This window comes from Hypomesus transpacificus, chromosome 4 (genome assembly GCF_021917145.1).
Source record: "Hypomesus transpacificus isolate Combined female chromosome 4, fHypTra1, whole genome shotgun sequence".
NCBI classification, from domain to species: Eukaryota; Metazoa; Chordata; class Actinopteri; order Osmeriformes; family Osmeridae; genus Hypomesus; species Hypomesus transpacificus.
The window spans coordinates 5234718-5262626 of NC_061063.1; the positions used below are offsets into that span (position 1 = coordinate 5234718).

The window sequence follows — 27909 nt, forward strand, 5'->3', positions numbered from 1 at the left end:
GTTACCCTGCTCCAGTGTATTGTATCTCTCCTTGTTACACTGCTTCAGTGTATAGTATCTCTCCCTGTTACTCTGTTCCAGTGTATAGTATCTCTCCCTGTTACTCTGCTCCAGTGTACAGCCTGAACCCTTTCTGACAGTGCTTCTCTAACAGTCTTAGTCAGGTAGTTAACTGTAAAAAACTGGCTGCGTAACAATCAATGCGTGGATCAACCAATTCACCTATTTCCTGACCTACTTCCTGTGAATGTGTACAGCTGGACAAGGAGTTGGAGGAGGTGACCATGCAGCTGCAGGACACACCAGAGAAGACCCCCTACATCAAGCAGAACCACTATCAGGACGCCAACAACATCCTCAGTATACGCAACTTCACCGATGGCAAAGGTGACAGACAGCCACCGCCATCGTCATCACTGCCACTTGGACTGCTGTTACGCAACAACACACTAGCAACTCACATAAGTCACAGACTAGCTATGTGTGTGTGTGTACGTACTTGTGTGTGTGAGGCATCAACAGAGAAGGGGATGCAGTCCTCTGGAGTGACACCGGCTGATGTGTGTGTGCTGAAGGGCAGAGGTTAAAAAGATGGGCTCTTGATTTGGGGAGGGGAAAGGCTTGTTGTTGCTCAAGTGGTTTCTTATTGGCTAATGACCAGGCTGAGCTAGTGTGCTGACTGTGGTAATTGTAGTGGATGTAAATACACAAACACAGCAGGCAGACAGACAGACAAACACACACGTGTGTGTTACATAAATGACTAAATGTAAATACGCAAAGCCTTACTGGACAATAAATATTCTTTTTAGCATTCGGGTCTGAACCTCATTATAGGATGTGCTGCCTCCCCAAACTGAAGATTGAACTCTGAACTTGAACTTTCAACACTCAAGTCTTTTCCGAGAGTAGGCTTACACCTTTTCCCCGCTCCACGTTAATCTCCAAAACAGGATTATCTACAGTGTGTGGATCTAGGTTCCATCCAAGCAGATCATTTCCCTGCTCTGCAAATCCACGTATGAATCCACTGTGCGTATTATAAACATCCATTGCTATAGCTATGTTGAATCGCTCTACTGGCAGAATACAAGGTTAGGATAAGTCAGCCAACATCTTTTCTGTGAAGTAAAGCAACCTTTTAGGGTCCCTGTTCTGCCACCAGGACATTCCAGTGACAGTGTGGCCTCAAATCAGGTCAGCAGAGAGAGAAGTGAGAATTTGGGACCATCAAAATTCAATCAAAGTAGTTCGGGAGCTGCTGCTTTGTTAAACTGATCAAGGAGTTGGATTGGCAATACCCTCCTATAGAGACACATCCTCATATGCACATACACACCAACACCCCCCCCCCCCTGGCCCCTGCACACACAACATACAGTACATGCCTCTTACTTGGTCGCAAGCAGGATGCTAACATCTCTTTCTGTCTTTTTCTTTCTTTCTTCCTTTCTCTCTCTCTTTCTCTCTCTCTTTCTCTCTCTCTCTCATCTAACTATCTATCTATCTCTTCTTCTCTAGCTCTCTCTCTTCCTCCCTCTGCCTCCTTCTCTCGGTTTTCCGTCTGTGATTGATGGAACAGAACAGAGTGTGTTACTCCTGTAATGGAATGTGCGATAGGGATGTGAAGCCATCACTGCTCACACCCTGCTGTAAATCCACACTGGGACAATTAAAACCACCGCTTCATTCATTTATCCGTTTTACACTATTACATAGACCCACCGTGGAGAAGACATGAGGAGACATAAAACAGCTGTGCGACTCAAAGCTACATCACACACGTAGAACAAGACAAAGAGCCATACCCAATGGCAGAGGTTTTAATATGCTGTTTGGTATTTAGATGGAATGGGAAAAACATAAAGGTGGGACACAGCAGCCTCTTCATCAGAATCCTGTGATTACTCACTTTTCTCATTGTGTGTGTGTGTTTGTGTGTGTGTGTGTGTGTGTGTGCAGAGGGGGAAAAGTCCGTGCTGAAGAACCACCTGGAACAGAAGCCCCAGGCTCAGTGGGGCTCTGTGGATCCTTCTAGAATAAACAGGGGCACCTTGGAGGATATCAACTCCCCAGAACAGTGAGTTATTTTTGTTTTCCCGCTCTTCTCCCTCTTTCTCCTCTCCTCCTGTACTCCCTCCCTCCCCCATCTGCCTGGTGTGTTTCTGCAGACTACACGTCACATGGATGGTAAGCACCAACAGCTCTGGTGGTTGCTCAGGCAACCAGCCCCTGTGTAAAGGACTGGGCCTGATATGAGAGACCCTCTCTTCGGTCTCCCACACACACACACGCACACACACACGCTCACTTACTTGCACACACATATATTTACATTTTACATGTTATATTTTTATACTGTATTTATGTCTTTTATCTAAGATGCGCACACATAAATACATATATTCACACACAAACACACACTCACAGGTCCTGCTTGACTGATTGCATGTTGTCCCCACTCTTAAAGACACGTCAGTGAAGAGCATACACAACAATTAGGTGACAAAAAAGATCAGCCTTGTATTATTCATAGACAAGCACTGGAATGTGAACTTCATTAGAAATAGAGCAGGAGAGAGAGAAAGAGGGGGAGTGAGACTGTGTGTGTGTTTCATGCATCATTGACATCCCTTCTTCCTCCCACATTCATTTAGCAAAGACTACTAAGAGAGAAGATGGAGAGAAGGAGTAAAGGAAACATGGAGCGAGGAGAGAGAGAGTGAGAGAGAGAGAGAGAGTGAGAGAGAGAGAGAGAGAGAGAGAGAGAGAGAGAGAGAGAGAGAGAGAGAGAGAGAGAGAGAGAGAGAATGGGAAGGCTTATGTAACCAGTGATTTACCACCACCTTAGGAAGCAGCTCAGAAAGAGAGAGGAGGGAACAGAAGGAGAAAACCACTCTGAGCTACTCCCATGAATGTTTGATCACATGGAGGCAGAGGAGGAGGCAGAGGAGGAGGAAGTGGAGGAAGAAGAGGAGGAGGAAGGGGAGGAGGTAGTGGAGGAGGGGAGCAAAAAATAGTGTTTGGAGAGAGAGGGAGAGACAGAGATTTGAAAGAGGAAAAAAGTGCAGCAAAAGAAGCCTTTGAAAAAAAGAGAGAGCCAGCAGATGGAGCAACTGAAATCCATCGCAAGACCTAACCCCCAACAACTACCCCCCAGAACTCTGAGGGGCTTCCTCTCGTCTGTTTATTACATAACTGGTATTTGGTTATGTCATTGGCTGGGCGAGCGGCCAGCCTGTTCTCCATGCCACGGCGGTGACAGACGCCATCTTTCTTTTCTCTGTTGAGGGATCCGTGTAGAGGCACTGGGGTGGATGTGCGTGTGGTCCACGTGTGGGTGTGTCCGTGTGCCTGTCCGTGTGGACATGAGTCGGTGCGTGCACCAGCCTGCATGTGTGTGGACCTCTACGAACGCGACAGTCCTGGACGTCTCTTCACCTCATCTCTCTCTCTCTCTCTCTCTCTCTCTCTCTCTCTCTGTACCCACAGCATACAGCGCCGCCTCTCCTTGCAGCTGCCCATCCTACACCACGCCTACCTGCCCTCCATAGGGGGGGTGGACGCCAGCTGTACCAGCCCCAGTGCCAGTCCCGGCTCCAGCCCGCGCCACAGACACATGCCCCCCTCCTATCGGGTCATGGTCTCCGGCCTGTGAGCGCTCAGCGGCCCTCCCGCCCGTCCGCACCCGCCCGCCACCCTCCCGACACCCCCGACTCCTCCGAGAAGAGGAGGGCAACGGAACACACATGGTTGTTTTCTTTTTTTAAATGTAAATCGAACAAAGACAGGTTTTAGGCTGAGGTTGTCAGTGCTACTGGAGGTAGTGTGTTGGATAGAGTCAATTCAAGATGATCCCTCCCCTGCCCCCTGCCCCCCCACATCCTCCTCCAGAGCTGAACTCCTAGGCTCAGGCCCAGTAGGGGGGGTGGGAGGGGAAGGGAAAGGGGGGGGGGGGTACAAAAGGACCTTTACAAGCCCCTCCCCCCAATCTACGATCTACAACCACCTCCCCTTGGTCACCTACCTGTCCATGCAAATACATGCAGACACACACAAACACACACAAACACACACACACAAACACACACAAACACACACTCACCCCAGCAGCAGAGGAGCGTGACCTGGAGCCTTGCTTGATTCAAGAGGGAATCAGACTTTCTTTTTTCGTTTTTTTTGTTGTTGTCATACACACACACGTCAAACCTGAGTATTTCACGACTTCAGTGACTGGACATAAGTGTGGCAAGGTCTAACCCTAAAAAGGGATTAATTAGACACCTCCACCTCCCATGAAGAGACTTGTATATACCTTCTAACTTTGGTGTATTGTAAGCTTTGAGTATGCTGTGAATGGACTATGGGGGAGGCGTTAGCCCGTAACCAGGGATTGACAGGTAGTGAAATTCTCCAAGGAAACCGTCGAAAGCAAAATCGTGAGACGGAATGGATTTGTGTCATAGGAGCGCTCCATTGTAAGTGTGTTGTTATTAATGATGTTACATGCACTGGCTGGTGGGCAAGAAGTATGATTATTGTCATTTTAGATTTCTTCAAATTTGTGACCAGCGTAATGTCTAACAATACCAGGGGCCAATTTCTTAAACTTAGAAGTAATATCTTATTTTCCACTTTGCTAAATTTGCACCATTTGTTTTTCTCAGCAAGGATAATCTCCACGCAGGCTTTTCATTTGTTTGGAATTTCTGCTCGATTCGTCTGTTTCTAAACAAGCATGATGTATCGATATTTACACCTAAAGGCAGAAGGTAGGAGAAAATAGACCTGACATGGATGCACAGTAAGATCAATATCATGACTGGATATTTGTGTTCATAGGCAAAAAAATACATTCAGATTTATTCTTGTAAACAAGTTGACAAAAATATCAAAAGAAGTAGGTGTCTAGAGGTCGTAGGTCATTTGGACTCTGGCTCACAGAAGAGCTGTGGAATACACCTTGAGGAAGTGCCACGTCCAGGTGTTCAGCAGCAGGGGCTGACGTGGAGTAAAACATGATTTCCCTCCCTTTATTACCCAGCCCAACGACAACGGTCCAAGATGTGGCTCCGCCATTTTGTTTTTTTTGTTACCACGCTTAGAAACGCTGTCTGAGACCTGTGTTCGTCTGAGAGGGCCTAGCTACAGAAGAGGCTGGAGCCAGCAGCACCAGGAAGGAGACCACAACACTGTCCAGTCACAGGAACACAGCGTCTTCAAACGGAGAAAAGAACAGACCTTCTACACTTCTACATCCAGAAATGTTGTGGAAAAAAATACACCTGGCACTTAGCAATGGTTAACGTACCTAATGGTTGCTATGGAAATGTATTTCTGTGTAATTCAGATGGCCCTTAGGTCACACAGGGATGAATTGGGTGGGGGTGTGACAGCCGTACACATAGCTGTTGTCATTTTCTTTGTAAAACTTCTCACAAGAACAAAAACATGCTATAAATTCGGGGTGTGGGGGGGAATGAACTCCTTGAATAAGCTATGTATCACAGAGAGTTTGTTTCAGCATATATTTCACCATTGGTGTCTTGGTTTTTCGTTTTTAAGATGTCTGTTGAGCGCTGTGCCTGTTGTCTTCGTACTGTAACCCACAGCACATGGTAGAAGGTTGGCGCTGAGCGCTGAAAGCTAGGCTAACAACGACATCCACATCACAAGGGTACGTCCTACAACACATTGTTTCTTTTTATCCAACGCCTCAGTGCGTGGCCCCATGTGGGACGCGTCCCATGGACATCACCCCAAGCTGGCTGACTGGATCCCCCATCTGATGTTTCTAGATGCCTATGATGTCCTCCAACGCGTGACCGGTTAGGGGGCAGGGGCAGGGGCAGGGAGAGGAGCTTCATGTGATGTACACTTGACCGCCATTGGACAGATTTGGTGTGACTTCCTGTCAGAGCTTTAATGACGTTGGCCCCTGCCCAGCTCCAGGGGCGGAGCTAACCCCTCCCAGAGCAGAAGTAGAGCACAGACCTCCAATGAAGCCACAGCGTCACCACCTCAGCCAACCAGAGAACCACATTCCCTTCTGGAAGGTAGGGAGTGAGACACAATGGTTGGTTGTTCCTTCCAATGGAGAAAATAAATGACAACGTCCACATTTTTATATAGTACATTCTATGTGATTGTGTACAATTTGCTGATACCCTGATGGTGTCGATGTATGGGATATTTGGTATTTGGCTTTCTCAAGACGGCATGAAATAAAAATGTATGATTCACATAGTTACCTCTGTTTTTGCGACTGTCGTGACAAACTCCACTCTGTTGTTTTATCCTCTCACACTGAGACAATAGTTCCTCTTTCTATCAAACTTTTCTTTTAGTTATGTTGTTGCCCCGGCACCACTACATCAAGCAGTCAATGTTGAAGCCAAGATTCTCAATGAGAAACTATTAACGTCCAGTGGAAAATGTACGTTAAGGTACTTAACAAATGTGACTGGCTGTAGATGGCAAAAGACAATAAAACACACAAACAACATACTTGTTTGCTAATCACCTGAATAAACCTCAGAAGGGTTACTTGTCTGTGATTCCAAAAACATAACATTGTTGGCATTTTAGATAACTTTTTTTTTTTTTTTTTTTTGTACCAAATGCCAAATGCTGTTCATCAGGTATTGTACTTTTTAATGTGCCCTTGTTTTGTTTATGATTAATTTACTCTTTTCCTTTAAAAGCTACAATATAGTTCAAATGCAACGGTGGTAGACCAAGGGCTCATCATCTTCTGTAATAAATTCTCATGATGCTCAGCAGGCTAGTGTTACATGCTTAGCCTGGGTTCCATGGAAGATTTTCGTTCATTTCAATGTTCAAACACACTTCTATATATTATCATATATTTGTATGTATTGTCATGAGGATTTCTGTAGATCATGAAACATACAGTATGTAAAAAATATAAGAAATGTGAGAAATATATAAAGTGGGGAGAATGACTAAGTTTCATACTGTTATACTTTTTTGTCCTATTCATCTGTGGTATTACTCCATGCAAACATTGTAGAATTTCCGTTCAATTTAGGGTAAAAATGTTTGAATGCAACAACAGTTATGAGAGGGGCAATAACTTCTTATACCAGAAAGACATAGAGAACTATATCTGTAAAAATTATAGAAAAAAAATTACCTTTTACAGTTGATGTTTCAAAGGAAACATTGACACAACATCCACGATGATACTTGGAAGTCATTTTTTTCATTTACAGTATCTGTAACTATGTTATGTACAGATGAGATAGATATGAAAAACTGTGTAAAATACAATATCACACAGAACACAAGATCATTTTGGAGCCATTGGTTGTAATAGGGATTTTTAACCAACGTTCTTCTTTAATTGTCTGAATGTTCTGGACAGCCTTTACTTCTCACATCATCGTTAAATAAAGTGAGACAATGAAAATAAGCCTGTATTTTGGTTTTGCTCTAAAAAAACAACTTAAAATCTTCAATCCACAGTTGGTTTCAAACAGAGTATACATCAAAAGTATCCAAGGTAGGTGAGGTGACTATGGTGTTTTGGTCTTGAACTTTGGTCTTGGAGAGGGAGTTCATCTGATCAATCAACCAATTGAAATCCCTTTGTCAGTCACATGGTTAATCAGCACCAAATTGGTCCAGGTGGGACCATTCTACAAGCATGTGTACTGTTCAGAGGGGAGCTACAACAGAGCTGTACTCAAACACTCAAATGTCTTTTCAGGTAGGACAGAATTTTAAAAACGTTCTTGTCAAATGCAATAAATGTCTACGGTCATGATCTGTGGATAAGGGCAGAGCCCCCTTTGTTGCATTCCATATACTAATGCTGCTTCAACAGTGGTAACTGAGGAAAATTCTTAGTGGAAGAAAAGTGTGCATATGTAAATATAGATACACCAAGTGCTGTGCTGACTGTATACTGTACAGTGCCAAGAGTACGTTATGGCACTTTATTGACAGAGGAAAATACACAGTATATGAGCCTGTCTTACGCACGCACACGCACACACACAGTCTACAGAGAGGCAGCAACGAAAAAAAAATGTAATGAAAAGCCAAGCCTTGTATGTTGAGGCTAATAAATAATAGAACTGTTAGGAGCCTAGTGGCAAAATGTGTGGTCGAGGGAGGGAGAGAGGACAGAAGAGGGTTGGAAAGAAAGTGAAGAAAGAATGCTTGTGTGTTGAAAGACTGTCCGTGTGTCAGAGATTACCAGCCCTTTCCATGGCATTCTAAAATATTTAGCTTGTCCGCGCTAGACAGAGGGGCTCAAAAGCCCAGTTCAATCCCACACGGTGGAGGAGAAAACATAGCAAAGACAAGAGATAAGACTGAGACATATCGAGTAGACTCAACATGACCTATCCCATTGATGATATGGATAGCCATAGTCGTGATGAGGGTAGAGTTGTCTAGTTGGTCAGACAGTGGATGACGTAGACAGGGCTGATTCAATGACTGTCTCCCCCACCCACAACTGGGTGGAGAAACACTCACAGAAGCCCTGTTGAAGTGTTCGTCCTCCCTGACATCTTCAGGTAGACACTCATGAGGTTGATTGGTTGAAACCAGGCATCGGAGATGCCCTATCAAAACATGATCGATGCGTGACGTTTTTCACAAGGAACCACGCAGAGCCTGTGAAGTTGTTTACCATTCAACCATTTTATCGTGTCTTAAACTGCAACGCCCCAATGATTACATACAAGCCATGTAGAACATCTGATGTATGGGGAGAATTTGATTCCTGTTTGAAAAACGGCCCTGTTCAGCAAGAGGGAACAGACCAGGGGTGAGTTATGTCATCATGCACAAGCCGTGTGATTAGAGAGTTATGGCTAGTACTTCAACTCTCCCCATCTCAGATTGATGTCCAGCATGCACTCATGGCACACTGCTCTGCTGAACTGTAAATCCTCAGCATGGACTTCCTCTGACCTTGCCGCTGTGGTTAGTGTGGTGTTATTGTATGTTAACCTCCTTTACTTTAGGCCTCTAGTTGCCAATGATATAGCTGATAATGTTTATTATTTTAAGTAGTGGTGTCACTATACATTGAGAGTTTTTGTTTCTCCATTTCGTAGCATTCAGAGCTTTCAGAGGTGTGGAAGTCTGAATTTTGGTCAGGTGCATCCTGTTTGCTTTACTTATCCTTGTGTCTAGAGCTTGTTTGGAGTCTACCTATTTCAATCTGAGTTTATTGGATATAGTTTACAAAGGCATACAACTGTGTGCATATAAGGCCCCACAATTGACACTGTATGTCAGGAAAAGAATCAAGCCATCAAGTCCAAGGAACTCTGAAGACCTCTGCGATGACATTTTGGCGAGGCACAGATCAGGATAAGAGTATAAAACATTTTCTATTTTGTATTCAAGGAGCACAGTGGCCTTAATCTGTGAAATGGAAGAAGTTTCGAACCACCAGGACTCATCTTAGATATGGCCGTTTGACCAAACTAAGCAACCGGGAAAGAAGGTCCTTGGTCAGGGAGGTGACCAAGGAACCCAAAGGTCACTCTGAGAGCTTCGTAAGTCCTCGGCAGAGATGGGAGAACCTGCTAGATTGACGACTATCTCAATAGTTTTTATGGTAGAATGGCCACGCCTGAACAAAAGGCATTTGACAGCTCACTTAAAGTTTGACAAATGGCATTTAAAGAACTCGGAGCATGAAGAAAAGATGATTTAGGCTGTGTCTGACAAACACCACAGTTGGTAATCTGGCTAATACCATCCCTAAGGTGAAGCATGGTGGTGCCAGCATTATTCTATGAGGGTGCTTTTCAGCAGTTGGGCCAGAGAGACTTGTAAGCCTTGAGGAAAGGATGAATGATCCGGATCCAGAGGACCTCAGACTGGGGCGACAGTTCACCTTTTAGTACAATGACCCGAAGCATACAAGCAAGATAGTGCTGGAGTGGCTTCGGGACAAGAAGATCTGGCAGCAAGGGGATAAACGACCCAGATCCAGGTGTGCAAAGCTTGTAGAGACGTACCCTAGAACAGTGATTTCCAACTCTGGTCCTTAGGGCACCCCTGTTCTGCATGTTTTAGATCAGGGGCCACTGTCCTGCACGTTTTAGATGTTTCCCTGCTCCAACACACCTGATTCAAATGAATGGGTCATTATCCAGAAGAACTTATATAATGCAACTTATATTTTATTGTATATTTTATTTGTTTAATTTTTATTCTATTCTAATTAGTATTGCTAGTTTAAGTACCCCTAGTATAGTTAGACCACATATTTAAATTTAAGATTCCTATATGTTTATTGTATGCACCTTCCTGCCAAAGCAAATTCCTTGTCTGTGCAAACTTTCATGGTGAATAAATCCCTTTCTGATTCAGAATCCCGCTTATGACCATTCTCCTCTCTCTGTCCCCCCCCCCACCACACACATTCCCTGTGGTGTGGGGGGTTTGAGCTGTCAGGACCTGCTTAGTCGTCGGTCTGCCAACGCTGGACCAGGTCGTCACCCGGAATCCAGTCTCCATGACGGCCAACAGCGGGTTTCCCGGTCCCATCCAACGTCTATAAAGCCAATGGATTTTGGTGTTTCAAAACCCATTGACACTGTATGACTATGTTTAGCCTGTGTTCTGCTCCTCTCTCCTACCAACCGTCTCTGGAGGAGGGGATCCCTCTCTGAAATGGTCCTTCCCAAGGTTTCTTCTTTTTTTCTCCCGTTGGGAGTTTTTCCTTGTCTGCCTTGAGGGTTTGGTTGGTTGAAGGGCATTCTATGGGGCATGTGAAGCCCTCTGTGACATGCTTGCGTGTAAAAAGGGCTATACAAATACACTTGATTTGATTTATTTGAATCAGGTGTGTTGGAGCAGGGAAACATCTCAACTATGGAGGACAGGGGTGCCCTGAGGACCAGGGTTGGGAACCACTGCCTAGAAGACTCACTGCTGTCATTTCTGCCAAAGGAGCTTCTGTACTAAGGTAAGACATTTGCAAAGATTTATAGAAAAAATGTTTTCACTTTCATTATAGATAATTAAGTTGATAAATGGGCAAAAATGGCTGTTTACACCCATTTACAATAAATATGCTAAAAGTGAAAGGGCCTGAATACTTTCAGATGCCACTGTACACATCCTATATGTATTTATTGAATCTATCCATTCCACAGTAACTAGTGCTAGAGGCAGAAATGTAATTAACAGTGTCACGGCCTCCATCTGGTTCTAGCCTGGAACACATACTCAGACACAGTCATCCATTAGGGGGGGAAATCAATGTCTTATTTTTTTATACATTTTATACACTTATATCGAATCGAAATTTGGTTGTGTAGTGGGTGAGAGCAAGGGCCTAAACCACAACGACCTGGGTTCAAATCCAGCACAGAGCATAGTGCCAAAAACATCTGTGGGCCCAGATCCTGTAACCGCAGCACACTCCCCGACTGTCCAGATCCCCTCTCCCAACTGTCCCACCAGGAAAGGCTCAATCAAGAGTCAAAAAATTAATGTACCTTTTACAGTTTTATTTACATCGAAGAGCAAAAATTGAGCTGTAATAAGATCCTTCAGCCAGATTTGAATACAAGACCCCTCACACAGTAGCCCACATCCTTAACCACTGAGCTATCAGGGATCATAATAATCTCAACTCAACATTTAAATTGGACATTGACCTATTTAGTTGTAACAACCTGCAGAGTTGGGGTGTCAGAAAACCAGAGGAAAGCAGGGCTCTCTTGTTAGCGCATTGTGTTAGTGTGCATGCTCTGAAACCTGGGTAAGTACTGCATCAGCCTGGGTTCATATCCAGCCTTCACTCTTTTCTGTGTATTCCTCCTGCTCCATTCTTTTCCTGTCCAATACATTTACTCATTTAGCAGACGCTTTTATCCAAAGCGACTTCCAAGAGAGAGCAGAGGGGCAGACTGGAACACAAGCGCTATACAGCGCAATCCAGCATGTCATGCTGCAATCGTGACCAAGAATCGATTCGAATCAAATCGTGAGGTATCAAAAGATTCCCACCCTTATCATCCATACAAAATTATTTATTTAGATATATACATACATTTGTGGAACATAACTGCTTGACTAACTGAAGTGTCCTGTGTTGAGAGACAGCCTTGTGTGTGTGTGTGTGTGTGTGTGTGCGCGCGTGCGCGCACTGTGTCAGTATCCTGTGTCCTATAGAACCAGTCTGTTGACGTTGAAGATTTTGACAGTGTGGTCGTTTCCAGCACTGGCTAGCTGGACCCAGGGGCTCTCCTCTCCGGTGGTTGTGCCCCCGACCCCCCCAGCCAAGCCCCCCCTCGGCCTCCAGCGAAGCCTCTTCACTGCCAAGGTGTGACTTTGACTGGTCGGGGCGTGTGGTTAAGGCAACTTGGAGGGGTGAGTTTTAGAGACGGAGGCACAGTCTAACAGGCTTTTCAGAGTGGCTCAGTCACTTCTGAACTACAGATACCATGGAAACACCAAACACACACACACACACTCAACCATACATGCATTTCTAAAAAGCTGATGAGGCATTCACTTTCTCAAACTCATTTATAAAAGTGCTAAGTCTGCACACTCACAATAGATTCCCTGGAGTCTAGACCATTTGATATTAAACGCCACAGGATATTTCCGGGAAAATGGCCTTCTAGTGCTCTCCGGAGTCTCCTTTCCTCCACCCCCAAACACACACCAACCCCCACCATAACCTAGCTGCTCCGGAATAAAACATATAAATTAAAGCCACAAAAGAACCTCACAAAGAACCTGTTGAATACAAGTTCCCTTCACAGCTGCTTGGTTCATTAGAGCCACACCAGCCAGACCCAGGAAAGCTCTGAATGTGGATTTTTCTACTGTCTAGCTGGTCATGAAACAAGTGTGTCGAAGTTCTAACCTGCAGCTTTGTGTGTGTGTGTGTGTGTGTGTGTGTGCGTGCGCAAGAAGGATACAAGGCGTTTGTCTCCCCATGTCTGTTCCAGTCTGCCCCTCTGTCCTCAGCAGGGTCCTCGGGGGGTGTCCAGCGATACAGCAGGATCCTGCCACACTCCAGACCCACAGCCAACAGGTAGCTAGGATGACAAACACACACACACACTGAACCTAATCTCTATCTACATGAGGCATGTTTGGTTTGGAGTTCAGCATGTGGCCAACTCGAAAGCCGTTGTGGTTGGCTGGTAGGTGGATGGGCGGAGATACCTGTGGTCGGAGCAGGGAATGGGGCAGAAAGACACAGCAGTGGCCGCATCCCCCACGTCCAAGATGGAGGAACAGGGCCGGATGGCAGGGGGACTGGCACTGGCCTCTGGACTGCACTCACCCCACACGATGACCTGGACGGACACACACACACACAGGTATAGCTTAGTGGTAGACAATTTGACTGGAGATCAAGAGGTTGCGGTTCAAACCCCAGTCCCGTATGTTGCTTTGGATAAAAGCGTCTGCTTAATGAAAACATTACATTATTACACACATGGATTAAAAGTCTTATAGAATGTGCAACAGTTGGAATTAGTGCAGCACAGTTTCTGTACACAACATTAAATATTAAAACAATAATTCCATTGTCATTATTCCCAGGTCCAGAGCCTACCTTCTTGTCGCGACTGGACGTCACAAAGTACTTGCTGTCCGCACTCCAGTCACATGACCAGATGATGCGTGTGTGTACCGCTGTGTCCTTCCCCGTGTGTGTGTACAGGGAGAAATGGGGTTCTACACACACACACACACACAGCGTTATTACATCAGAACATTTCAATACGTGACAGATCATAATAACCAATAAATGTGAGTGTTCCCTCCAACCAGGCTGTGGTCATGAAACGCCAGCATGTTTCCTGGCAGTCTGTCTAGAACTGCTCCTCCTCAAGGTTATTTGTATTCTGTTGATTCGGTGTCTGTCTATTTGCCCACTAGACAAACAGGCACACAGACCCCACTGCAAAGCCTTAGATAATAACTGTATATATACACACACACACACAGGTCGTGTCTCCTCCATCTCAGGCTTGGCGAGCACCACTGTCCAGCGCCCCGCCCGGCCAGTCAGGCCTGGTTAACCACAGTGACAGGGAGGGAGGGAGAGAGAGCAGGAGACAGACAATGAGGTAGAGAGCATGTCTGCACCCATTTGATAGAGATTTCTGGGTGGCTGACAGGGCAGACAGTGATAGGAGAGTTGTGGGGGGGGGGGGGGGGGCGGGAAGGATAGAGGGAGGTATAGGGAAGAATAGAGGGAGGGGGGGGGGGGTGTAGGACGTTGGATCAGCTCTGACACATCCAGACTCCCTTGGTCTGGTCTTGTGGTGTGGAAGTTACACACACACACATACTGAGTGATTCAGCTCTCAACTGGAAAAGACTGCATCGCAACACACACACACACACACACACACACCCTGGCAAATGGGAGGAGGACAGAAGTGGCTCCACCAGTTAGCAGCTGTCACTGTCTATTTAGGCCTGAGGAGACAGTCCAATGGGCGCCAGTGTGGTGGTGGTGGTGTTGCAATACACAATCAGCTGGACTGATATTGGGTATTGGACTGATGTATTATTAAGGGATGAGGAAACTGTCATTGGATATGAAGCTCAACTATTGGCTAACCATCAACCATCCCCCATTGCCCTTGAGGCACACAACACCAACCAATCACAGCTCTAGTCGTTCTTGGCTCATACCTGCGTCTTCTCCGGGTGGGGGCTGGTCCCGTTGCCACAGTGACCAGGTCCTGTCGCGGGACACGGCCAGCAGGAAGTGTGCGTCGGGGGAGAAGGCCATCTGGGTGATGGTGAGGGTGTGGCAGGGCAGCGCCTGCAGCTGTCTCCAGGAGGAGGCGCTCCAGAGCAGCACGGCCGCATGCTCCGCCTTTGATGCCTGCGGGGGCAGGAGAGACATCTGTACGCTTGCATGCAGCACATTGCGTTCCTGTGTGTGGTCAGCGGTGGAGCTGTCCCAGCTGTGCACAACTTGACACTAGCTGGAGTTGGCTATGACTGACAGCTCAGAGTCTAACCCTGGACTAGTACAGGATGTGTGTGTGTGTGTGTACTGTATATGCATACCTGTGTGTGTGTGTGTGTGTGTGAGTGAGTGGTGTGCTCCCAGGCGACATGCAGAGTGTGTCTCCCTTCACAGTCTCTCTGTCGGTACTGATAGACAGCACCACTAGGACACACACCAGCCTTCACTGAGTCATCATACACACACACACACGTGCACACACACAGTGTCAGGGCCAGAGGTCTCTGAAACTCAACAGTCACACCGGTTCAGACTATGGAGCTGACATGAGTTTCAGCTCAGTTTCAACACAGGCCATGATGTAGAGAAGGGCGACAGGTAGAGGAGGGTGACGGGCGACAGCATTGCTTAGGAATGCATGCGGAGGACTGATAGACAGATATACATTAGATGGATACAGTGTGTGTGTGTGTCTGTCATTACCTTACATGCGGAGGCCACCACCGTCTTCAAGCTGTCAGAGGCTACACAGAACATCTCAAAGCCATGTCCATACCTGAAGGGGGAAAGAGCCGGAAGAGGCAAAAGAGGAGGGGTGGAGGAGGGGGCTTGGTCAAAAGGGGATCGTGTGTGAAAAATGTCTGGAGCAGAAACAAGATTGAGAAGGTGCCTCACTTGAGGAAATCTGGCTTCTGGTGGCACAGCTGCTCGCAACTGAACAGGTAATGGCACACGTGCGCATGCACACCTACACACATTACTCAGAGATGCTATTCAGTGATGCCTGAACGATGAGGCGTCTGTGCTTTACTGGTGAATAAGCAGGCAGAGTGGAGAGACAGCCATCAACATGGTGAATGCATTTGCTGACAGCAGGGAGTGGTGACGCTAAGCTAATCACTCACAAAACCCTGACTGCTTTCAGCTCGCTGACAATCACATTGTCTGTTGGTGTTTGGTGACATTTAAGACAACACAACAAAGCCTTGTAGCACGGGAAGATGTTTCGTATGGAGGATGTTCAGAAAAGAATGCATTATGCTGAGAATTAATTATACTGCCAAATAACAAAATCCACTTACTCATTTTATCATTATTTGTTCAATTATTATAAAATCCAAAAGGGATTTGAGGGTAAAAATACATCAAATCAAATGTATTTGTATACAAATGCCCTTTTTACACGCAAGCATGTCACAGAGGGCTTAACATACGCCCATAAAGACCAAATACATTGACAGACCCTTCCGGAAAAATGCCAAAACTGATGATTATCTACGGGCTGACAAGGAGGTGGATTCAACATTGTTTACAAAAGGACTGGAGAGGTTGTGTGTGTGTGTGTGTGTGTGTGTGTGTGTACTCACGGACAATGAAATACTCACAGTTTCTGGACTTCGGGCCATAGTGTGTTCTGAAGGAGGTGGTCTTCAGGTGGGGGCTCTAGAGAAACAGACGTGCGTGCAAACAGGCTTTTTTTAACACATAATTGCAGGATGTAACACTCGAAATTCCAACTGTTTTACAATTTAAATCCAAGCGGTTTCTAATTTGCAACATGAGGATTACATCCAAGAGGCCATTATCATTTCACTGTTTTAAATCCTCATGTTAAACAAGAAGAGAGGGATGGAGAGAGAGACAGAGAGAGAGAGAGAGAGAGAGAGAGAGAGAGAGAGAGAGAGAGAGAGAGAGAGAGAGAGAGAGAGAGAGAGAGAGAGAGAGAGAGAGAGAGACTGAAAAAAGAGAGAAGGAAAGAAAGAGGGAGAGCAAGAACGAAAAGGAGAAAGATAAATTAGAGAGGGGTAAAGGTGGATGAGAGGAAGAGAGTTAGACAGAGCGAGAGACACGAGTTCCAGAACAAAATGGACGCCTCGAGACAATGTTACTTAGCATCACACGTGGCATCCCTGCGTTTAGCCCCTCCAACCAGTCTTTTTCTCCAAAAGCTATTTTGAACAACGGCCCCTTTATCATTCAATTCTTAACGCCCCCTTAGCTTCAGGCCCCATGGACCCCCGCCTCATCTCTCCCTTCTCCCATGTCAATCTTGTCGTCCTCCTAGTCACAGACTCTTACGCAACCTCCTTCCCTCTCGGAGATTTGTCAGTTTACCGTGTAATTGAAAGGCCCTCATTCCATTTTTTTCTTCCCTTTTCCTTTACTATTTACCCTCAGCTACATATTTCTTCTAATTATAACCCCCCCTTCTGCTTCTGAAGCTAATCAGTGAAGTGCCGTTATTCCGTTAACGGGACCGTGTGCTGCTCGCTCGCTCTCTGCGTTGCCCCGGGTCATCAATACTAACTTTGCAATCCCAGATCAGACATGGTTCTAATTACAATGGCAAAATGAGGAGCTGCCTCAATCCTGATCACAGCTCCCCAGCCCACTGCTAGTTCTAATGGTCCCTCAATAACCGATGGATTACGCTTCCTCTTTTTTGCTGTCCATGGCTCGATCCATCTCTTCAAACCCTCTCTTTCTACCTAATGACTAACATGTACCTCCCCTCAACACCTTTCTGTGTCTCTCCCTGTCTCTACTCTGTCTGTACAGGGGGTAAGGCAGAACAGTGTCTAATAACTACTTGTCTTGACGACTGGATATCATTGTCTCTTACCGGAATGACTTCCAGCAGGAAGAAGGGGGGGGGGGGGGGAAACAAAGTATTTTGGCCAATCACAAGGAGAAAATAAGAGTTTACAATTACCATTGAGGGTGAGAGGGTGGAAATAGGACTCTTGGTATTGGTCAGAGACACTGCTGAACCCCGGCTCACCCTCCTGATAGGTCTTTGACGTGAGATCATCTGTCAATCACAGTGCAATGACCAATGAGAAATTACATTGGAACCATCATTGGACAATTTCAAAAGCTCCAGACAGTGGATTTTAAAGGGAGCACCTTGAAACACAGCTTTGTTGGACAGGCCTAGTGCTGGTGTGCTAGCACCTTCTGGAAGCTCTGCGGTGTCCTGGGAACACACACACAAACAATACTCAGGGGAGTCCTATGAATGATGATAAGACATTAAAAGCACAAGTGATGCTCACACTAGAGGCTAGCAGCTTCTCCAGCGGGTTGCCAGATATGTTGGCGAAGTTCTCCACAAAGTTGCGTGGGGCGCGGAAAACTCGGAGGACCTTCTCGTCGGCCCCGGAGACGAACTGGAACCTCCCGACCATGGCCAGGCACTGCATGTCGTAACCATGGATCTGGGGTCGTGAGATCTCATGCCAGGTGGTCTAAACGTTGAAGGGATGAAGAGAGAAAGAGAGTGAGATAAGAGAAAAAATATATCATCATGGGTTCAAGTTATCGGACTGTCCTTCAAGTTATCGGAATGTCCTTCAATATTAGTTTATTGTTAGTCCTTGATGATCATCTATATTGCAGGGTGGCCTCTACCAATTAAAGGTCAGGGAATTCTCCTTAAAATGGCAGGAATGTTTATTAAAGTTGTGTAGGACTTGAGTCTTGAGTGGGCTATCACTTCTAAAATGTCGTATTTATGTCAACAGGTCTTTTTCTTTTACACAATAGGCATTATGCAAAGTGATTGCAATCTCAGAACAGCTCGTCAACAAATTTCCCCTGAAACATGCACAGCCTTTTTAAAATGTATGAAGAATCTATATGTGTTTACATAGGAGGCAGAAAAACAGATTTAGCTGCTTAGGTTTGCCTTAAACACACACATTAGTAAATGTAGCCATTTGACTGCAACAAAATGTGCCACCTAATGTGCCGTACTACCATGAATCAAAACACAAGACTTTCTGATTTTCATTCAAAATCTTCCTATAGTGTTAGAATAACATAATATAACACTTCAAGAAGTATTATTATATTATATTATATGTTAAGTGGCTACAGAGGCAGGTATCTGCAGTCAGCAAAGCACTGACTAACCTAAACTTGAGACACTGCGGAGCGCAGGTTACTAACCTAGGCCCTCGCTGCGTTCCCTGTAGCCTACCTTTGTGCGGCCCCCCCTCCTCCAGGGGGTAAGCAGTCTGGTGGTCTGGTCCAGACCAACGCTGAGGAGGAATTCTCCCTCAGGGTCCCAGCTCAGGTCCTGAACCCCGCTGAAGTGTCCTGAGATCACCACCCCCGGCCTCCACTCTCCCTGGGGATCGGAGAACACACACAAAGAGGAGTTGGAGGTCCCTGTGTCCGAACAACCCCAGTCCCCTACCATTCGCCGGAACCTACTTTTTGGTGCTGGTTCTGGTCCTGGTACCAGAGATGCAGGGCCCCATGGAAGGCATGGGCCACGATCATGGACCCATCTGGGCTCATCTGACATCCATAGAACCCCAGTGTGTTACCTCCCACCTCGCCAACACGCACCTGGAGCGAAGGGGAAGAAGAGGAGGAGACAATGAAGGGGATATGGGAGGAGGAAGTGACACAGAGGGCATGGCAGAATGGGAAGATAGGAAGAGTAGTCATAGTGTTCATGGGCTCTCTGGTTGTGCCTGGGCTCCTTCATCAGGTCCAGCTAGAGGACATATTCACTGGCCTCAGCTGGCAGGGAGAGTTTGCCTTCCGGGTCAGAAACATTGGCTCCAGAACGACATGATCATGAGATCAGGTGCGACAGACATGGGAGACACACAGCCCATTTTTGTTTTTCTGAAAGCACCTCTGAGTATTTCATTTAGCTGAACACGGTTTGTTTATGAACATCTAGGCCAGACTTTGATACGAGGGATGTTGCTCAACCCACTGAACCTTTCTGTGGTGTGTGGTTGCATCTAGTCTTCGTCTACACCTGTGGACTTGAGTCAACTTTGTTAAAAAGCTGCTCAACTTCATGTTTAAATTTGCTTCCTGTGAGTGTTCCAACCTCCTCTTTTCAAACAACGGAAGCATACAAACATTTCCAATCAGGCAAGAGAAGCCAGAAATGATGCAAAGTGGGACATATTAGCATAGTCCAGGGGAAAAAATTGTGTTTGTCCCATTTTCTTCCGGTCTTTGGAACGACATTTGTCTAATGCAATCATGAGGGCTGCTCCAGCTCACTGTATCGTATTTAACAAACAGCCAGAAAACAACCAGCAAAGCTAGGGAACAGAGGAGTGTGATTTGAATAATTGGATTGGGACAGCCTCTCTGACCTGTATGTAATGACGGCAGAGTTGTATGTTTGGATCATATGTTGAAACTGTGCATTTGTAGATGACTGAGCAGCCCTATCTGACATAACCCAAACTAATTAGCTTCAAAACATCTTTCTGTTCAATTAAATCTCTAAATTATCAAACAACACTATGACACAGGTACAAAGTATGAATTTGACCAGCAGAAATATGGTTTATTTCCTATTGCCTACTTAAAAAACTAAACAACACTGTTGTGAAAATGCTCTTTTACTGAATCTTGCAACTCATTTAAGCTAAGTCTGTCAGATTTTGACAATTTCCAGACAAAGTGGTTTGCCAATTATGCATAACCAAATGAAGATGATTATTTACTTGGTAAACAAGAAGGCCTACATTCCTAGCAGAGAGGATTCTAGGGAAAAGAGGATTATAATTGAGTGATAACATTAAGACATAATAAAAAAATATGCAAAGAGGGCGTCAAATTTACACATGAATTCGTCCCGTTTTCTGACATTAATTCCCAATGAAAATGAGAAACCAAAAGAGAAGAAAAAGACTACATTAGCAGCTCCATCTGCAGTAGGTTGTGTATCCAGCTGTATTTACTGTAAGATTGTGGAGCTACACAGAAATAACATCTCCAACACAAAAGCCCCACAGAAATATTTCTAAATCGCATTACCTAGAAATAGCAAATGTTTTCTAGAAAACACTGCTGCAGTGAAAATGTTGTTGATTTGAGATTGCCTACATTGTTTTCATCTTCAGATGATTGAGTCATCTTCAAAAAGGAAATGATCCAATAAATATGATTTTATTGGTCCTCCAACAGTTTGAAACTACTCAAGCATCGCTGTTCAGCAAATGTCACATAAGTAAGTCAAAATGAAGATGTACCAGAGTGACTAGGAAGGCCAGGGCAAGGCTTGGCTGGCTCTGCCAACTCGTAAACATTGTCAATGAAACACAACAGGACTCCATGGTATTTCAAGGTGAATCTGGCAGAAGTGCAAGATCTATTCAGATCAATGGCAGTTACTGTTCACTCTGGAGAGCATTGTCAGGCTGAGTCAGCACAGTGGCCTGTGGCCAGGTCCTGCTATCCAATATCTGTTATTTTTTCAATTAGCTCATGATTCAAGATGATTTATGGAACATTGTATTACCTAGTGGAATGTAATAGGACTGAATTACCTCGTGTTTGCAAATAAGAGGAGCAGTTTAATCCATCTGGACTGTCCTTTGGGTGCAAAACTTTAGTTTTGTCGATGATTATTAATACCCAAACATACTTATATCTGTAGTTAGATTATGCACGGTACCAACAAAAATCCACAGCTTTTCCATTCTTTTAGGACCCTTAATGCCGATCAACCTATCCTCTGTTGCCTCTTCCTGCCTTCAGGACTACGCTTGGTCATCAAGGACCTTGGATGACACACCCCTAAATCAGTGATCCGCCAGGACTAATGGCACTGATACACTCTGTACCAATCACTCTGAGCGACATTAAGCAGATTGATTAAAAAAATTCCACACACAATGGACAACTGTAAATCATAAAGTTGGTGGAGGCAGAAAGCTGTCATCTGTCTTGTTTACGAGGGGAGCAGAAATGTGGACGTAAAGTGTGTCAAGTTCACTTGAGAAGGGGGAGAGTGGGAAGTAGGTTGACAAAAAAAAGAGGAGGTGAATGAGGTTGGAGAAAGGGAAGCAGAGGAAACCAGCACAGTGGCAGTAGTTCTTTTTCCATAATGCATTGGTGTTGGCTGACTGTGTCAAATGGTCCGACCAAGGCCCTTCACCTTCACGCTCTGCCCTAAGAGCCGTTTCCAAAATGACATCCGGACGTGGTTAGCTCAGGAACCACGACTTGTTAGAGGCTCAAATGAAAAGGCTTAAATGTCAATACCTCGTTTCTTGATGCCACAGTATAATTTGTAACCTGCATGACAAAACCCGCTCAAGGAGTGGTTGGTCTTTTCAGAGTCGCTCCAGACTCCTTTTAAGTGGCCCCTTGCAGGGTTCTCTTCCAGAGTGGTTTGGAATTAATAAAGGGCTATTGTCAAATGCTAGCCCAACGTGAATTACACATTTCACATAATCTGTCCACTGGTATGCCAGCTAGTAGAATTCTGCGATTACGTTCTGAAAAGCATTGAGGTGCGCGATAACAGACACTTCCTTTGTAGACAGGGAACCTGTCAGTTCAAACGGTTTTGCTCTCCGTTTGAAAAAAAGGCAAGGTGACAACAAAAAAAAGGTTCAGAGCATACCATCATATAATATGCACTTTCACACTCTGAACAACAAAGAGGTTACTCGGTGGGGGGGGGGGGGGGGTTCTATGTACGGTCTGTCCAAAGACCTGGCAACCTGAATGGTAAGGTCCAACTTCCACACTTCTGTAAAATTTCACCTGGCATATGTTCTTCAGCTCAGAGATTGAGAGGGGAAAAAGATGAGAGAAAAGGATGGAGGGGGATTGAGAAAAGACAAAAAAACAAAAGAAAGGTAACAAAAAATGAGAGTTACCAACCCCCCCCCCCCCCCCCCCCCCCCCCCCCCCCCCCCCCAAAAAAAAGAGAGAAGGGGAAGGTTCTGTCAGGTCTTCAGTTAGACTGTCCATACCCTGTCGATTCGGCCCAGGGAGCGGACTCTAAAAAGAGTCTGTGAGTGATGGCAGGGAGATGGGGAGGACAACCTCCAGCAGCCCAGTCTCACCAGGCTGCCGTCCATCACTGCTATTTCTATCCAGTCAGTCTCGCAGTGGGAGGTGGAGAGAGTAGAAAGGCGAACCAGGTAGGGAGGTGTTTTTTATCATTCTTTTGTGAAGTGCACTTTTTTACATTCTCAGAAAGAAAGGTTCGATTCTAATAAAGTTGTACTTGTTGAATTGTTTCCTTATTGGATCAGGTGCCATCAAAGGGTTTGGATTTACAGAAATGCCAGTGTCTTCACTTCTTAGTCATAACATGTCATCAACAACTCAGTAGTTTCAGGAACCTGGGACTGTCTGTCCAAGACAATCGTTTTGGAGGAGCCACACTGACCTGCTCCACCCACACCCCCTCCTCTTCCGGAGCCCAGAGGATCATGGTCTTGTCCATGGAGGCTGACAGCAGACTCAGAGGCTGGCGCAGCGCCCCACCTGTAGGGGGAGACAACGAGATCATGTCACAGTCCAACTTGATAAACAACCACACCAACAAACAGCCAGACAGATGCACGGCAGTCTTACAGATCTCTGTTAAAGAGATTTTGAACCTCAAAGAGACGAGCTCCAAATTGCTCGGTCAAATCGAAACTTGAACTTGCAAATAAAGTAAATACCTGTGTGACAGCCATATCTTTATATAACTCAGCCTACCTTTGGTGACAGGAGGCTGCCAGTGGACTCCATAGACCCAGTTCTCATGGCCAGCCAGGACTGTCTCCAGAGACACAGCATAGGCTGAGGAGACATCTGTAGCAAGGAGACAAGGAAATGACACACTTAGAACTCCTGCCAAGTGCCTAGGGGTGCATCTCAACAGTCTCCAGAGGCACCCTCTCAGTGCTTGTCTACACTCCAACAGCCCCTCACATGGTACATTCATTTTCCATGACATTGCTTTAATAATACCAAGTATTTATAATTTTTTAAGACAACTTAACCCCTTGCTCTGATTGAATTAACACATTTCTTTTTTTAATCGCCCAGTTCCAGAAACCCGTCCTCACCTCTCCTCGTCACTGTGAAAACATCCTGTTTCATCTTGATGATGGTGGGATCACCTTGCACGTCTCTCTCGGAGCCAGACTTGACACCCAGCTTCCACACCCTGATCAGACTGTCCTGAGAACAGCTGGCTAGCAACAGCTCTCCCTCTGGATGGGAGAGGAACATTCGTTCAAACTGAAACTCCTCATGTAACAAATGGCTAAGACTAGGAGATTGAAGAGTCAAATGTGAATATTTTCAAACAATGGGATTCAAATCTTTGGTCTGATGATGGGAGATGGGATTCATACCCATTACCAGCTAACAAATGCATATGCCCTACTTGCAAGTGATCCCCTGCTAGACCAAATACTGTTATTGCAGTGCTGAAATGCTGTTATCCACGAAAAGTCATCTTGGTTATTTATGAATCCGCGTCAACGACGCTCCTCTGTACAGTCCTCAAAATCAAACCCGCGCCCTAATTAGATCAATGGTTGTGATTGGCCCAACCTGATTCTGGTTGGATGAAAATGTGTTTGAATGGGAGGGTGGCCAGACCCGTCTGCCAGAGGAAATAAATCACGAGTTCTTAGACTGGTCGGGTTCCCAGGCAAGGTTTCTAAGTCCCCTTCCATAAACGTCTACAGCTGTAGTGCTCACCTAGGGGAGAGGACCACTCCAGGCCTCTTATCCAGTCATCATGTCCTGGCAACGACAGAACCATCTGAAACTGGAAAAGAACAAGGCAGGATACTACAGGTCAAAGAAGATGCTGTTATCTATTTAAACCGACTACTTTTCAACATTGGTTCCACTCTGTTCAGGCCTATTCTGTCCAAAGTCAACGTGCGTGTCAGTGAGCCTACCTGTCCATTCGATTGCACATACAAATAGACCTTGCAGTCGTCACCCCCGCAGGCCAGTATGGGAACTGCAAGAAGTGTGAGAAGGGTTAGTAGTACCCAGTCATGCTGGCTCAGTGAAGCAGGCTGCAATTCTGACTGCGAGGGAGGGAGGGAGGGAGGGAGGGAGGGAGGGAGGGAGGGAGGGAGGGAGGGAGGGAGGGAGGGAGGGAGGGAGGGAGGGAGGGAGGGAGGGAGGGAAAGGGTCAGGAAAAGCGTTAAACAGAGGACAGACAAGGAAAAAGTAACAATAATGTGACACATAAGACACTTGAAGTGCAGATTGGGTTTTGAATATGACATTCAAGTACACATTATACTATACGGGTGGGCGGGGCTGGGTGGATGGTTTGGGTTCAGGATAAGGGGACGGTACATGGATGGGGTAGGACATCTTGAAAGGGCTTACCTCCGCTGCCTGGCAACAGTGCCAGTGAGACATCCATCATAAACCCACTACCGAATGATATGGTATGGATGCATTCAGCTGAGAGGAGGGGAGAGGGAAAGAGAGAATTAGCCTTTCTAATACTCGATGAGTAATCTTCCACAAAATGAATATGAAATTATGTTTAAAAAAAAAACACTGGGCCCCATCCATCAAGTAGCCTCACTAACTCAACAACCCTTACAATGATTTTATTAACATCTCGGAGAGCGGGAAGTGAAACAGCTAATTTGACAATAGTGGTGGAACACATTTGTCAGAAGGTGACATGTTTTTAATCAGCATCCCGAGGGTCTTTTACGAGCACGGGGGACAAACTGACACAAGCTGGCTGGCAGAGTTCAGACCTGGCAGATCACATCATTCGCCCCCAGGATATGATTCAGCGTGCCCACACACACACACACACACACTCCATAACTGTCATTCATCATCAGTGTTCGCCTTTCCCTGCCTAATAGCGACGCAAAACCCCCCCCCAAAAACACTATAACATTGGACCACAAGTCTCCAGGGAGCAGCTCAACCCACCACTCACATTTAACTACACAAACATGGCTTTGTCTCTGACCCAGACTAAGAAGTACATGATTAATCACATCTAATTAGAGACATTAAAGATATAAAAATGGGGAGAGTTGGCAGTTTGATAGCGATGCATGCCGTGTCTTCGGGAGTTGTGTAAGCTAGAGAGTGGTGCCAAGTGAGACAGCAGACCGCCCACGCATGCTACCTCGTATTAGACCATGCTCATCACAGTGATAATGACTGGGAGACGGAAGATAACACTCAGACCAGCCATTAAACCTGTTTTTAATTCATATTATTTTGAACAGATTAAATTGTAATGATAGTTTGAATAGGTCCTTTTTCAATCTACACACACAATCATAATACTATGGTCTAGGCTGGACAGAGCTAGACTGGACTGGGCTAGACTGAAATGAGCTAGGCTGGACTGAGCTAGACTGAACTGAGCTAGACTGGACTGAGCAAGACAGGACTGAGCTAGACTGAACTGAGCTAGACTGGACTGAGCTAGGCTGGACTGAGCTAGGCTGGACTGAGCTAGACTGGACTGGGCTAGGCTGGACTGGGCTAGACTGTACTGAGCTGAGCTAGGTTAGGCCGGGCTTTGGGGTAATATAATCAGAGCCACCTGGCCTCTCCCACCTTCAGTCCTGTTGCTGAGCCAGAGTCTGACTGAGGAGTCAGAAGCAGTGGAGGCGATGAGGATCTGGGTCTGGTCCAGGTGGACAGCATCCACAGCACACACAGGCCCTGTGTGGCCTGTGCACTCCACAGCCTTGGCAAACTGGGCACACAAGACAACACAGGTGTAAGGTGTGTGACCCTGATATATCATATTGGATGTGTGTGTGCCTAAACCCTACCTTGCCATCTTGAGCCTCCCAGAGTATTACACGGTTATCTGACCCTCCAGACACAAGGTGGGTTTCAGCATCTGTGACCGTCAACAGAATCACAATAACAATATGGGTCAAAGTCGTCGATGAACAGTAACAGATGCGTAGTATTGGGATGCCTGCTGTATGCATAGGGTAAGGTGTTTTGCCAGTTAAAAACGATGCCCGTATTTTGACAGCTAGGCTACTCACCACAATCTTGTCTGTGTACCCACTCAACGGTATTCACCCTGCCGCTGTGTCCGTTTAGGACAGCGACAACATTTTTGTCCTGGAGACCAAAAACAGTCGTTGCGAGATTAATGAAATAATTTACATTAAATATATCAACGTAGCTGAGCCATGTATTTTTTTGCTAGTAACTTCAAGAAGGATGAACTAGCTGTCGTGTAACTGTTTGGTTAGTTACGTATGTATTCTGAAAGCAACCGTTTACCTTCGGGTCATAAATAGCGACCGAATGACATGTTCCGTATGCTATAAGACCCCCACGACCCCACGAAAGCACATTTGGGGTTCGATTTGCACAACATGCAACATGGCATGTTTGGATCACGGGCGCCGCCATCTTTCTTCTGACTACTGCGAGCGGTGTGTTACCGTAAATAACGGCGTGATGAAACGTTCCCTTCATGGAGTGCACTTATTGATAAGTATGTCCCATAAATGTCCACACAGTCGAGCTTTGCGCAGCTAAAGTTATCTAGAGAGAATTTATAGTATGCAAATCAGCTATTGTAACTTACAATTCTGTTAATAATTTATTCACCTGTATTATTGAATACATACCAGTAGATGGCGCTGTACAATCATCAATTCAAACAGTTGATATAAAAAATAAGCAGCAGCCGATGATTGACATATCAATTTTAACTTGGCCTATAGGCCTACATTTACCACGAATCACACGTCATAACGTGACGTTCATCTGAAGTGACATCTTAAGAAACTATTAGTTACAATATTAGCAATATACAAAGGGCAAAAGCAATAGTGTGGCCCTGGAAAATCTTTGTGTAATGTATTCAAACTAGATCAACAGCGCCTCAAAGGTTTTTCAACTGGAGTTTCAAGAGTGGAATTTCTAATTTCACCTCCTAATTGGTGTTGACGTTGTATTGACCCAGTCCTTGGTCTGAGACATAGGGCTACATTTAACAGATTTCCCCAGTAGTCTGAAATGATTGACCTCAGCTGTGCTGTCAGAGTGCCCCGGTTGGAACAACTCCTCCAGACATGCTGGCTTTCAAAGGTTAGGGCGACAGTTTTGTCAGAAGTGGTTTCTTGCTCCCCGCTTGACAACATTACAAGAAAGAATCTGTTGTCGTATGTGAACCCTTGAGATGAGATGAT

At 45.6% G+C, this 27909-nt stretch overlaps 2 protein-coding genes across 2 annotated transcripts in view; one reads left to right on the forward strand and one right to left on the reverse strand.

The window, feature by feature from the left end:
• The window catches only part of gabbr2 (gamma-aminobutyric acid (GABA) B receptor, 2), a 42102-nt gene extending 38184 nt beyond the window's left edge, over nt 1–3918 (forward strand). Inside the window, exons 5-7 of the mRNA XM_047019688.1 lie at nt 258–387; nt 1963–2080; nt 3493–3918. Of these exons, the coding sequence (XP_046875644.1) occupies nt 258–387; nt 1963–2080; nt 3493–3658 (414 nt within the window). The 3' untranslated portion in view covers nt 3659–3918. The remainder of the gene's footprint in view (nt 1–257; nt 388–1962; nt 2081–3492) is intronic.
• Nucleotides 3919–11341: 7423 nt separating this feature from the next.
• Nucleotides 11342–27153, reverse strand: elp2 (elongator acetyltransferase complex subunit 2). Its single transcript, XM_047018637.1, has 22 exons — nt 26993–27153; nt 26749–26827; nt 26524–26594; nt 26303–26444; nt 25091–25168; nt 24646–24710; nt 24440–24509; nt 23797–23943; nt 23444–23539; nt 23127–23224; nt 19175–19312; nt 18939–19088; nt 18013–18204; nt 17864–17933; nt 17670–17768; nt 16342–16399; nt 15440–15512; nt 14674–14869; nt 13583–13704; nt 13186–13319; nt 12936–13055; nt 11342–12340 (listed from the first exon to the last, which is right to left on the reverse strand). Exons 1-22 carry the CDS (start codon nt 27122–27124, stop codon nt 12172–12174), a joined length of 2499 nt encoding a protein of 832 aa, XP_046874593.1. The 5' UTR covers nt 27125–27153; the 3' UTR covers nt 11342–12171.
• Nucleotides 27154–27909: the final 756 nt, after the last annotated feature.

Coding starts and splice junctions, on each gene's coding strand:
- elp2 (XM_047018637.1), bottom strand. CDS start 27,124: ATGGCGGCGCCCGTGATCCAAACATGCCATGTTGCATGTTGTGCAAAT. Junction 24,510..24,645: donor ATGTGCAATCGAATGGACAG/GTAGGCTCACTG, acceptor GTTCTTTTCCAG/TTTCAGATGGTTCTGTCGTT. Junction 23,944..24,439: donor GGAGTGGTCCTCTCCCCTAG/GTGAGCACTACA, acceptor TCTCCCATCCAG/AGGGAGAGCTGTTGCTAGCC.